The sequence below is a fragment of the Barbus barbus genome, assembly GCF_936440315.1.
Source record: "Barbus barbus genome assembly, chromosome: 22".
Taxonomy (NCBI): domain Eukaryota; kingdom Metazoa; phylum Chordata; class Actinopteri; order Cypriniformes; family Cyprinidae; genus Barbus; species Barbus barbus.
The window spans coordinates 3,902,563-3,917,042 of record NC_136750.1 but is presented as its reverse complement, the minus strand read 5'-3'; the positions used below and the strand labels follow the sequence as shown (position 1 = coordinate 3,917,042).

General features: G+C 38.2%; 1 protein-coding gene across 1 annotated transcript; it reads right to left on the bottom strand.

Annotated features, from left to right (window-relative positions):
• Positions 1-490: 490 nt before the first annotated feature.
• LOC306888140 (Wilms tumor protein homolog) lies at positions 491-12,857 on the bottom strand. The gene is made up of 9 exons (XM_079446294.1): positions 12,260-12,857; positions 10,457-10,579; positions 9,330-9,420; positions 5,303-5,383; positions 4,169-4,268; positions 3,063-3,207; positions 1,672-1,761; positions 1,232-1,324; positions 491-1,123 (listed from the first exon to the last, which is right to left on the bottom strand). Exons 1-9 carry the CDS (start codon positions 12,633-12,635, stop codon positions 1,002-1,004), a joined length of 1,221 nt encoding a protein of 406 aa, XP_079302420.1. The 5' UTR covers positions 12,636-12,857; the 3' UTR covers positions 491-1,001.
• Positions 12,858-14,480: the final 1,623 nt, after the last annotated feature.

The window sequence follows — 14,480 nt, the reverse complement described above, 5'->3', positions numbered from 1 at the left end:
ATATTATTTAACATTATTTATATATATATATATATATATACATACATACACACACACACACACACACACACTTTTTTTTAATTATTGGCTATAAGGATAATGAGTCTAACAATTTCATACAAATTTGAGTTTGTGCAAAATTTTTGACGTGTGTGTACAGTATGTATGCAATTTATATTATATAAATCTATATTTGAAGAGTTAATTTGCAAAACTCAGTTTTTAAACATTTTCAAAAATATATATTTTTTTTATCCTACATTCCAATTAATCAAACTGCAGTTGGGTTGTTTTGATTAAATAACAAAAACAAATAAAGCTAACTAACACAAAACACAAACAACACAATAAAAAAAAAAAACATGATTTATGAAAATTAACAAAAACCGAATTATCTGTTTTTGCAAAAACTCTTTATATGTATGTGTCTCATGCATATTATACATAAATACACACACTTTTATACGTGTATAGTAAAACAATCCATTTCCTGAGAATTTATAATGTAGTTTATTATAAAAGGCATTTTAAGAAAGACTGTTGTCATGTAAATGTATACAAAGGCATTACAGTGCATATGATTTTTACACTAGCCATTTCTCACTCATCCAATATTTATTTTTCAAATTAAGAAATGAAAGTGACCAAGTACATCTTGCCATTTAAAAAAAAAATAATACAAGTATACCCAGTGCAATCAACTGTCCATATACTGTATGTAAAAAAATAACTATTACAAATGGAAAAAGTTCTTATTTACAAAATGAGATGACCCAAAATGATACAGACACATTCTTCAGCAATTGGCAGTGTTCCATGTCAAATACAATAAGGCAAACGTCAATAAATCTATACTATATTTATATGCATTCGCACCATTGTCTCTCTTATAGGGATGCTGTGATTCATGTTATCAGATCAGCAGTGCAGTTCACTGACTGACGGGTCTTAACTGTTGAGAGTGTTTCAGTGTGTGTGTGTGTGTTTATATGTACAGTGTCTCAAACAGCAGACTGGACTTTGCTCACGTTTCTCTGATGCATACTGTGATGTCTGACCAGCTCATCTGAGCGGGCGAACTTCTTCTGACAGCTGGGCCAGCGGCACGTAAACGGCTTCTCACCTGAGAACCACCAGAGAGGAAACACATTTTATTGGTGCACTGTAATCAAATCAATCCATATGCAAAAAATGGTTTTTGAGAAGTCAAAAAAAAAAAAGGCTTACGCACTTGTTTTACCTGTATGAGTCCGAGTGTGGGTCTTAAGATGGTCTGAGCGGGAAAACTTTCTTTGACATGTCTCGCACTGAAAGGGTTTGACGCCTACAGGAGCAAAGCAGGAGACAGAGGGACAGACAGCTGTGGTGGGCTTCACATACTTTATACAAGTGATGGGTTCGTGACAGCTTGAATTGGTGGATGAGGCAATCATTTTTAGTTTCCAAAAGAGTTTTTTTTTTTTTTTTTTGTATAAAGAACATTTAAATAATCTAAAGTACCTTTTTCCACTATAAAGAACCAAAAGGTTCCATGGATGTTAAAGGTTCTTTATGGAACCATCAATGCCAATAAAGAACCTTTATTGTTATGAGTGTAGAATATTAATGACCTCAAAGCCACATAACTGCTTTCTGTCCTGGAGTGTTTAGAAGAGTAGAGACGAGTCTTACCTGTGTGTCTGCGCTGGTGTCTCTTGAGTTGGTCAGATCTGGAAAACCTGCGGCCGCAGCCTGTGTAGTCGCACTGGTAGGGTTTCTCACCTGTGTGTGACAGAAAATCACATGACTGGAGTCTCTGCCATTAACATGAAGCTTCCTCAAGGTGGCGCCGTTTGAATTGAGCATTTATTTTGTTATGCTCTGAGTGTCATCAGTCATAGATTTATCTGTAAAACTGTACATGAGGTCACAAATTACTCACTCCAGATGTTTCTTAGTAATTCTGGTGATTCTTGTGCAACTAAGAGGAGGCTCTTACAAATAATTTACTATGATAACATTATTTCCACCAAAATATAGATATACTCCAGACTGAGGTAAACTGGTATTAACACGTCTTCAAAAAAAATCTTCATGTTAAGTATTATAGTTACCTCATATTAACAAATGAAACCTTAAACTTTGTGTAAACCTTAATGCCACTTGAAGCTATTACCCATTTTTCTAATGTTTTCCAAATAATAATAATTGTCCTGCATTGACTCATGTTTACTGTAAAGTGTCTTCTTCAGGGTGTGGCTTTTCTTTCTTTGATTAGATGAGACGGTGCAAAAGCGTTGCCACCTAAGTGACCCCATGTTTACTTTTCGAGGTGTTTGTGTGTGTGTGTGTGTGTGTGTGTGTGTGTGTGTGTGTGTGTGCATGTTTATGTGGTTTATGAGGACACAAATTTGTATAATGACATGGGTATGACAGAGGTATTACAATATGAAGGTGGTTTATGAGGACACTGCCTATGTCCCCGTAATTCAAAAGGCTTAAAAAAAACATACTAAATGGTGTTTTTTTTTTAAATCTAAAAATGCACAAAGTCTCCTGTGAGGGCTAAGTTTAGGTGTAGGGTTGGTGTAGGGCAATAGCACACACAGTTTGTTCAGTATAAAAACCATTACACCTATGGAGAGTCCACAAAAACCAACGTGTGTGTGTGTGTGTGTGTGTGTGTTGATTCATGGTTGTGAATAATGGTTGTTATCAGACTCATTCTGTCACTAGAATAAAGTCAGAAATTCCTGAGAGTTGTAATTCAAGTGTCCAGGGACCTGATCTCATGAATGAATTTTTCTTAGTGATGGAGAAATTTTCACATCTTCTAATTTAATTCCCTGCCATTCATTTCTCTTATTGGAGGTCTGAAAAAAATAGATTCCTGCATGATTTATGACTTTGTTATGCATGTTGCATAACACTGTAAATCTTACCTGCTGCTTTTTAAGAGAAAAAAGATCTCAATCTAGACTATAAAAGCAGTTTGGATTGTTTGAGGCCCCAAAGTGAAACTGGAAACTTTTTTTATATTTATATATATATATATAATCCGCATATGGTGGCGTCTGTCTCACCTGTGTGTTTCCTGCCGTGCATCTGCAGGTGGGACAGTTTGAAGTATCTCTTACTGCAGCCGGGGTAAGAACACATGAAAGGCCGTTTCTCACTGCTCTCTGATGATTTAATGGAAGGAGTGATGCCTGGTACTCTCCGCACATCCTGGAGAAAAAAAAAAAAACAGAATAATTGGCAATCAACAAACTCTATTTGCCAATTCTGCTGCACTTCTGAGCCTTTGTTTGTTTTAACTTCTGTGAGCCCGCATGAGTTCTGCATCTGAACAAACCCTCTTATCTTGAGGCCTGTTAAATATCAATTTAGCTTTTAAAAGCCTTTAGAGGAAAGCTTTAAACTAAAGTTATAAACATACATGCACACTATTCTCTGGACAGTATCAGCTTTCTCAAGCTCTGATGGATGTTGATTCAGGCCATACAAACGCTACAGACAGAAGCAGTAGCTATCACCATGTTTTTATGCGCATTTTGAAGTATCACATCAGAAAAGAATGATGAAAATGACAAATTTCGAAAAAAAAAAAAAAATGCTCGATTGAATTGGTTTTTAACTTAAAAATGGTTAATGCGAATAATTGAGGAAAAAGTTCCTCCATGCCCATTAAAAAAATCATGAGACTTTGTGCGATGGGACAGCATCTGAAATGTTGTCATGGTTACTCTTAAATGCCTGAGCAAAGTCCGTCATCAAAGTATTTCTGTATAATTGTATCACAGAACTGTCTTGCATGACTGCATTCCCAAACAGCAGGCATCCACCTCACAATGACTGCTTTTTTGTGTTTCGTCTGCTCGCTCTGAGGCAAGTAATTTATTATATATGGAAATTATTCAGTGGCTTCTCCTACAGGGTCAGAAAGTTCTTGGATTTCATCAAAAATATCTTAATTTGTGTTCTGAAGATGAATGAAGGTCTTAAAGGTTTGGAACAACACGAAGATGAGTTATTAATGACAGAATTTTCATTTTTGGGTGAACTATCCCTTTAATTACAATGCACTTTATGGTTATAGTGGGAATCCAATCTGTGTGTGTACAGGTAAAATGGATATGTGTATGATTTTGTCTCTGTGTTTGAGTGTGTGTGTTTTGCAATCACCCACCTGTACTCCTCTGAACACACCATGTGTGTGTATGTGAGTGCTGTAACTGTACACCAGCGGAGCTCCTGGAGATGCTTCGGCCTCATAACCACCACTGTGACTGGACACAAAGACAGAGACAAAGACTGCGTTTATTCATAACTGGCAGATAAAACAAAACCGCTCTCTTCTCAAACAGAGCTGACATATTATCTTAGTGCAACATGTAAATATGACCCTATAACCTATATAAGATTCTCAGAAAAGACAGATTTGAACATGTCTTAATAGCTCTGCTATATATGAATAAGCTTTTCCTCCTTATTAACAAAAGGATGTTGTTATATCCAAAAATAACTGTGTAAAACAGCCTCAACTGTCATAAATGATAGCAAGGGGGACTGTTAGTCTGGAGGGGGATTTGTAGTGTGGGCAGTAACGGATGAAGAGCTGAAGACCTCTAAAGCTTTTTCTTTGTCCGACTCACTTCACATCTCAAACTACACAATCAACCATTGCTGGTCCAGTCCTCCCACAGCTCAACCATTCATCCGTTCAGTAGATAAACACCCTGTTGTCATGGCATTGGGGGTGAAGAAGGTGGATACCAAATCTTTTATCTGGACAGCCGGCATAAATATTCTGTCCAGCGTTCCAGTCACCTACTCATCTGTCTATAGACAAGCACACATTCACTCAATCACTAAAAAACAAAACAAAATTCCCCTTTTGCTTGTCTACATCTCTTCATTTCAACATCTCTCTGTCTCTCTCTCACACACAAAAACATGCTACCCTGGACTGCCCCTTCAACACATCCAAGGTCAGACACTCTATCTGGGTTTGACAGAGCAGGATCCATTCCTATCACCTCTGCTGTCACCACAGCATGATTCATGCTCCTACTTCACTCTGTACTTTTGTTTCAAAGTGCTGTCGCATCAGAGGACAGTGAGGCCTACCTTCAAAACAGACACTAATTAAAATTGGGCAGACGATGACAGAGAAGACGAGGAGAAGATGAGAAGATAGGTGAGGGGGTGTAAAAATAATATGGACTGTCGTTCTTAAGGAAAAGAAAATTTTGTAAAGTACAGGACAGGAATTCAAATAATTGTTTTTAAGGCACACGTGTTGATATGAGAGAGTCTGTACCTCTTTATGCTGGGTGTCAGTGAGCTGACGGGATTCCAGGTAACACGTTCCAACTGAGATGCCATTTGGTAGAGATTATCACTGCCAGGATAGAAGAGATAAATCACAGTCATGTGACCTCGATTTCACCACTCAGCTTCTCAAGAAACACAACGCCAAAAATAGGAGGGAAAAAAGAAAAAGACAAAGAAATTTGAAAGAAAGAGAATTTGTTTTTTCATGCATGTTATTTTAGTAGAAGCGCAGATTTGTCAGCAGTGTGTTGTGCTGGTGTCTCTTTCTAATCATCACCACTGATTCATAACTGTTTTCTAAGGAAGCAGCAAAGCTGGAGGTTTGTTTGGCACGGTGGAAACACCCATCGCTGTGTTTCACCACATGTTGTATCTCAGCTAGCTCTCACGTGGACCCGGCTGGCGAGACGAGTGGCTGGCACAGTCATGTAATAGTGTGATATCACAGAGATTTCTGGGTATTATGGGAAGGATTTGGAGAAATGAACTTGACTCATATGCTGTCTGTCCCTTTTCTGTGGGCTGAATTTTTGAAGGTTTCTTAGAGTTACAAAACATATCAAAATACACTATTATTTATTATAATTTAACAATAATAATGATGATTGAATGATAGTTTTTGTAGTTGTAATTATTTAGTTAATAATAATTAATATATAATTATCAGAAAATAAAGAAGTTTGTGGCAGTGTTTCATTATGATTGGTTGCCATATAATTGGTTTGCTTTCCAATAAATTGCTTTCCATTACAGCTCATACCAGTGTTTCAAAATGCAAGAGACCGTTTCTAGGCCAAACACTGGTGAAAATAAGGTGGAATTCCCCTTTTCGCTCCCCTCTAATCTTATTTTACTGGCAAGAAATGGAGGTTTGTGAGGTCACCGGAACAGGCTGATGCAAGCGAGTGAGTTTGTTTGAGTGAGTGTATTTTCTTTTGATGGTTTCCAAAAGCACTCGGAGCTCCAGACAGCAAGGGCAATAGCGTGGATGCTGCAATCACGTCTTATCAAAACTGGATGCCTTATTTCGGGTTCTGCGATCTCCTTTTCTCTAAACAACATGAGAGCAGTATTTGAAGAATGCACACTAATTCCTGTGTCACTGAAGAAAACTACATTTCTCTTAAAAGTCGTGACGTATTGTCAAGTATGGTGACCCATACTCGAAATTGGTGCTCTGCGTTTAACCCATCCAAGTGCACACACACAGCAGTGAGTAGTGAACAAATGCACACACACACACACACACACACACCCGGAGCAGTGGGCAGCCATGCTGCGGCGCCCGGGGAGCAGTTGGGGGTTCGGTGCCTTGCTCAAGGGCACCTCAGTCGTGGTATTGAGGGTGGAGACAGCGCTGTACATTCACTCCCCCACCTACAATTCCTGCCGGCCTGAGACTCGAACCCGCAACCTTTTGATTACGAGTCCGACTCTCTAACCATTAGGCCACGACTTCCCCAAAAAACTGCTTCTTCTTCACCTTTCTTTTAAGGAATATTTTATCCAAAGATGAATATCGTCATTAATTAATTGTTGGTCCATACAATGTATGCTGCCATTCAAAAATTAGTTTTGAAAGAAACTGACTTTTATTTAGCAACGATGCATTAAATTGATCAAAAGTGACAAGTAAAGATATTCGGTGTTACAAAAAAGTATTTCAAATAAATGCTGTTCTTCTTTACTTATAGATCATTGTTTCCACAAAATATATATAGAATCATTTTCACAAAAATATTAAACAGTACAACTGTTTTCAACCATGATAATAATATTTCCTGAGCAGCAAATCAGCATATTAGAATGATTTCTGAAGAATCACGTGACACTGAAGACTAGAATAACGATGCTTTGCATCACAGGAACAAATTACATTTGAAAATATATTCAAATTAAAACGTTTATTTTAAATGATAATAATATTTCGAATGGTAGTGTTATACTGTTTACTGATATTCTGGTTTTCCCCCCTCTCCTCACAATAAAGTTCATCTTTTGAATACATAACTCTTTCTCTCCATCCTCTCATGTCTCTGGGGAGGGCCAGGCAGAGAAAGGAAGAAGAATTTGGAGGAAACGGGCAGTAGATCACTGTGAGTGTATTTTGGCCTGCTGAGAGCTGCTGTGCAGTTCTTAACCTTTGTGCAGACAGCAAGACTCACTGCAGACTAACTCAGGATTTATCTGAGCCATCCAGACATGGGCCTCGCTGACGCTCAATTCAGTCACTCAGAAACCAGAGGGGGCTGTGCCAAGGCGAAGTCACAAATCAGCAATATACATATTTTACTTCTTAATTAATGCGCCTTTTTAAAAAGCGTTCCGAGTTCAGTACAAGTTCAGCTCTATCAACAGCATGTGACGTGCTGTTAATTACACAGAAAACGGTATTTAGTGTGGCACAATACAATGGAGATCTATGGAGCAAAGCATTTCACTGGAATAAGCATTACAAAATACACGCTGTGAAACAATTTAGCAATTATTTCAACCAAATATCAACAACTATCTGAATAGTTTTAGTATGCTAATGTATTGGGCTTTGGGAGACTAGATCTGCGATGCTGCTGATTAGCCAGTATGGACTTTCTACTGCCAATAAATAGACCGACTGTGAGCATGTAAGATATGCTGCTGCTGCTGCTGCATGAATAAACACTCCGTAGCGGATCAAGACAGGTGGAGCTGTGGGAGGTGGAGGGTTTCAGAGCGTGAAAAGTAAATGATGTAAATGCTTGCTGCATGAATAGGCACTCAAATACCATAGCAGCTCTAGACAGGTGGAGCTGGGGGAGGTGGAGGATTTCAGAGCGTGAAAAATAAATGATGTAAACGATAGCAAAATGTAATATAAAATGTAAAGCCATGTAAACATTTAAGTTTCATATGACATGAGAAAGGGAAATTATGTTGGTTACACAAAACCAGAAGTATATCCTCCTAGATCAGTAGTACCAACACTAAAACAATAATTTATATCATTACTCTTAATTTTTTTGACTCCATGCAAGACCGCCATTGTCCACAACAATATTCGAAGGCCCCATGACCCTTCCATTTTTTACCCAATATTTCTACTCTATAAAATATTTTAGAGCTTGGCATAACTACAAAAAATGCATAACATCGCCATGCAGTTCTAATATTTAAAAGAACTTGCATGATCCATGGGAACCCTGGTACCTCAAAGACAATAGGGTGAATTGGAATAAAAAAGGGTGATTTGGAATTTTTTTTTTAAATATAGATTTTTAGTAGACTATATTAAGTGAGCCATGAAACTGAAAATCAAAATGTCCTTCATATTTAGAGGTTACTCTACAATTAAAACATACTGCAAGTTCACTTGTATCTCTGAAAGAGGCAACATCCCTTGAAATGTGTGTTCATGACAGTATAGAAAATGATCATGCTTACAAATATTTGAATGTTTTTGATGCACAAAAACTTCATAAGCTAACCTCTAGAAACAGTACAGATCTGAAAATGCTTTCCATGACCCATTTAAAGCCTGTTTATTTTAAATAATTTTAAGTCATCTTGAGGAACCGCTTGGAAGTTTGCTGAGGCCGCCTGTTTGAGAATCACAGATTTAGACAATATACAGCCTAACATCTCTGTTTTTGAACCCTCCATGATGCCTTTGATATTCCTGCATGTTTTTGCAAACTGAGGGATGAGCAGAATTAGTTTTCTGTGACACGTCTCAGATGCTGTCGTTAGATAATATCCAGGAATATCCCTTTATTTCAACAGCTGCATAAACAATTTGGCGTATTTTTGTAACTTCTTGTAATTCGTGGCTGCTTCCTCTATGATGCAATTTATTGCACTTTTATTGCTTTTATTTCATGCATGATGAATCACACCTTGGGTGTTGTTAACTCAACAATTAATTTGATAATACCTCAAGTAAAGCTTCAAAACTCATAATTAGGAAATCATGCGATGCTTAATCACGTCTGTTATTACACTGTGTTTAATGTTATAATCAATGGTAAAGAAGGTACCTGTTGAAGCTATTCCTCAAAAGCAGGGTCTGATTGTCAGGAGGACTGTGGCACCCGTAGACAGGCGGTGGAACGGAGTACTGCTGCTCACCTGCATATTCACATAATCAAAGCACATATTACAACACTCATAGAGCATATATATCAGTCCTCTTCAAAGACCTCATACTTCAGTTTTCCGGTTTACAAGTGAAACAAAGCGCTTTACAGTAGAGCTAACAGAGAGTGTGGCCTCATCTTTACTGCGGTTATCCAAACAGTGCAGGGCTCCCTGAGACCATAAAGCAGTCAGCAGAGTTTCTGAGAGCACTCTCTTCAATTCTTAGGGCAATAGACAGGGAATCAGTCCCTCGGCAGCGCTAAACATTCTTATCCACATCCACAATTCTGCTTCCTCCTCTCAGCTGCCCAAAAAAAGTAATTTATGGCAGCATAATTTATACTTAATGAACTTAGAAACTGTTGCATACAGTGTTTTGAGTGTTTGAGGAAGGAGACAGAGAGGTAAAATGAGAGCAAGAGGGGAAAAAATATGCCCCGACATTAAAACTCCATCTGACACTTAACCTCAAGATGATCCGTGCGGATAAAGTGATCTCCAGATAGCGATACATCTTATTTGTCATACTATACTTAAATGCACGCTCACAATTTCACTCTATCCTACACAGCCCTTGTGAAAAAGCTGAAAAAAATACTTTTGAAAAGAGATTAAAGAGATTTTGGTAAATAAAATGCACTACATCAAGATTCAAGTTCATAAAAGTGTTCTCTTCATGTAGTTTTTATTTAATCAATATTGTATTATCTGCAAGTATAGTTTTGTTCTATACTGTACTTAAGAGTATAGGATTTGGAGTACGCTATAAGTGCACAATCAATACAATTCAGCACACGCCTTTTTCACAAGAGAGTGCAAGGCATTTAAAGGGGAAGTGTCTGATATTCGTAGTTCCGCCTACAGGCTCACCCCATTGGCTGAATCAGTGTTTCTGTGGCAGATGCTCAAACAAACTGTATTTACACTGTACATGGAAATCAACCTGCAAATGGTTAACTTTTGCATCATCGTTTATTCAAAGGCATTTACTGCTTTATATGCCACACTGAGAATATATTTTCCTTACCCATGGTGCTTTGGGGAGACATGGGGTCCTCGTGTTTGAAGGTATTGTTGGGGAATGGTGGAGTGTGGTGAGCAGGTGTGTGTCCGTAGCTGGGAGCTCCATCTAATGCTACTGTACCATAACCTGAGAGAAAGAGACAAAGAAAAACAGAGAACCAATTAGTTTTTTTGTTCTCAGTGAAATCCACCTTTTCTCACCGAATGCATCTCAGCTGGCTCTATTGTTCCTGTTGAAGAATTGTGCATTGTTCTTTGTTTACAAGTGTTAAAAATTGCTAAAGAAACGTTTTCAAATGCAAGTAATCATCTGAAAATTACCTAATATAAACATAGAAAAGGTTCCACTAATACTCCTGACAAAATGCATTAAATATACATCGCTCTCCAACAGACTTATAATTCATCAGGTGTGTAAACCCGCTTGAGACCAATAAGCTTATGCAATGAATCAATTTGTTCGTTGTGACTTTTCCTAAAGTTAATCTAATGATAAATTGCAGAAGTAGATATGGAAATCTTTGCACTGTACTGTGCATCTAAGCACGTTGCAGTCATACTCGCCCTGCTGCGAGCGGAACCGCGGCCTCCGGCGTGGGAGGAGGGCGCTCTAACGAGGAGACTAAAGGCCACGGCCTCTAGCATCAGTCGCTAGATTGTGGTTTTACCTGCACAGCACTTACCCGCTGGCCTCTGCTACACACACTAACATCAGACATTTGTGTTGTGAGCTCTCAGATTTAAAGGAGAGACGCTCTTCAAGATATTCACACAGTGCTGTAAGTCATCAACTCAAAGAAAAAGTGAATAATAGATTGCAAAGAGAGACACTGTGTTAGACTTATTTTGCATGTGCAATAATTGTTGCATGAAATAAATGAAAAAAGTCCAATCTTAATAAGCCATTGAGCTATAACACTAAAGAAAATGGCATTTCATGTTACTAAATTTTAAGACTTTTTTGTTTTTAATAAACACATTATCTCCAAACAGTTTGCAATATTTATTTGGTTGGTTTAATGTAAAATACTACTTTAATTCTTTAAGAAACATTTTAATCTAGTTTCGTTTAGAACATCAGCTGTCAGAGCATCAATATTCTGCTTTCCCAAATGTTTTAAAGAGGTCAGAAGTGCCCTTCTGACCTCTTTAAAACCAGTTTGCGTTTGGGACCGCTGGAAGTGCCCTTCAAGATCCAGGACGTCTATCAAAGCTGACGCATCTAAAACTGAGCACAATGGAAAAACATAAAAGTCGGCTGTATAAGTGTATTTGATTTTCCTTATTCTTACAGATACTGTATGAATCATATTCAAAGATATTTAATTTCTGTATGTCTTTGTGAATCTTTTAGATGATTTCAGATTATTTCATAAAATAAACTACCGATGTACTCTGCAAGTCATTTAATAATAAATTCATGTTTAACTGTGAATATGATGGTTATTATTTTTATATATATATGTAAAACATATGATTAAAATAACTAAAGAATTAAAATAATTATTATTTGAATAATTTCATTTATTGTATAATTACATTTATTATTATTATATTTATAATAAAATATAAAAATAATTTTTAAAATTCATATAACATGAAAATTTAACAGAAGTAATAATTTGAGAATGACAAGAGATCCTCTAAGTAATTTGGCATCAACAGCTCCTTAAACACCAGCTTAATGCAAAACCTCAAACATCTCATGTCAACTCTGAAGTTTCATGACACCCAACAGCAGAGACAAACAGATTTTGTGGCTCATGACAGAGAGCCTGTGAGCCACGAGCGGGACGGCTGTCCTCACCCTGGTTGCACGGGGCAGGAGGGCTGTCCATGCAGCCTGGCAGATAAGACCCGCTGGAGAACATCCTGCTCTGGCTGGACGGAGAATCAGTAAACGCCCCATGCATCCCCGCGAGATGCCCCGAGAAGTGCATGGTGAAGGCCCCCAGACAGTGCGGATCCTCGTGGGGGTTTGCGGGCCCCCAGCCCGGCTCCTGTTTGACGAAGGAATGGGAGGGAAGAGGTCCGTATGGGGAGGCAGGGTGAAAATCCAGCATCGGTCCCCACTGCGGAGCTCCGCCGACGGGCAGGGAACAGTTTGCGTTCGGGACCGCTGGAAGCAGGGCGCTCAGGTCTCTGATGTCCGATCCCATCAGGCCACACGTCTCTGTCAGCATTTAGGAGGATGTTCTTTGTTGCAACACCCTTGAATATCTGCAGACTAGATTTCAAGAAGAACCTGTGCTCAAAGCTACAGGAATAAATCTTAAAATCTCAAAGAAAAGATCTTGAAGAGGTCCTAGCAGTCCAGCAGAATGCACGTTTATCTGCTTCTGAGATGGGAGGTGTGTTTGGAGAAACACATGGGAGAGTTTGAGCAGGAGTAACTTCACTCTTGTACATTTGTCTGGGTCTGTCAGCTTTAAAAACCACCCCATCATCTCCAGAGGAGGAGTCAGAGCTCAGGGTTGTGAAAAAGTCACTTCTTCTGTACCTTACTCATCTTTTACTTGAACAGCACTTTCAGTCCTCTTCTGAGAAATGCCTGGACATGTGTGCATGAATGTGAGTGTGTGGGTGGGAGAGTGTGGGTGTTTGTTTGTTGTTTAGTTAGCATGAAACCTAATTGTGTAAATTATGTTCCTCAAAGGACTTACTTTATTAAAACACTTAATTTCACTCAAATGTTTATTTTATTAAAGTTCTAAAAGTTACACTTTTAAAAATAAAGGTTCTTTATTGGCATTGCAGGTTCCATAAAGAACCTTTAACATCCATGGAAACTTCCACTGCACAAATTGTTCTTTATAGTGGAAAAAGAAAATAATAAAAATGGCTCTTTTAAGAACTGTTCATTGAGAGGTTCTTTGGGGAACCAAAAATGGTTCTTCTATTGGCAACGCTGTGAAAACACCCTTTTTGAATGTTTATTTTTAAATGTGTATAATAAGAAATTTCATTTCACCTTTTGCCTTTCCTTTGGATCTCAAATGTAAGCACATTATATGTTTAGAGTGTACTGAAATGAATGCAGATAAGGGTCTCCAACTGAAGTGTTGACACTGTGTTCTTTGCGTGGAAGTATAAATGAGTGCTATCTTCGGGATTTGTGTTGTCAGAGTGAAGATTCAATTAAGCTGATGGATGTGCATTGGGAAACACTGTTGTGAAATACCAGCACCGTCTGTTGCCTGTTTGAAAAAAAACATGTGAATGAAAGGCAAAAGGGGAATTCTTAATTTTGTTAGTAAATGCTGACTCTAATATGACATTTAAACATTTAACCCTTCTGTGGTATTCGGTCACTTCTGACTGGAGAATTTTACATTTTGAATTTTTTTAAATTGTAGGTGACTTTGATGGCACTTGGTGTGTGAAAAAAAAAATCTGGTCTCATTCTGGTGGTACACTGATTTCTAATTAAACGCATTGCTGTTGTTACTTTCACTTGTGTCTCTCAAACATCTGCTCTGGAAGTATGTAGGTTTGGCGAACGGGTACGAAATTCCGCGAACATCAGTGGTTCAACCGTAACATGGCACATGCGTAAGGTGCTGCTGACTGTCATGAATGCGCATCGACTGACACGGAAGAGAAGAAATCATTGAATTAAGTCATTATTTTTGTTTTTAGTGTGCACAAAAAGTATTCTTGTAGCTTCAAAACATTTCAGTTGAACCACTGATGTCGCGGCCTTGAACATGTCAGTTGCATTGCTGTCTATGCAGGGTCAGAAAGCTCTCAGATTTCATTAAAAATATCCTAATTTGTGTTCCTGTCAGGGTGCACACACGAGGGAGGAACCAGGAACACGCAGACGAGGATATAAACTCAAATAACACACTTTACTGAACATCAGGACAGGACATGGCAGGACAAGGCAAGGCAGACAAGGACATCACACACCGGGGTTAACGAGTAGACCAGACAAAACCTAACTGAACAGACAGGACTAATATACACAGGTAAATCATAGCTAACGAGACAAACACAACACAGCTGAACAGAACGAACTACTAATG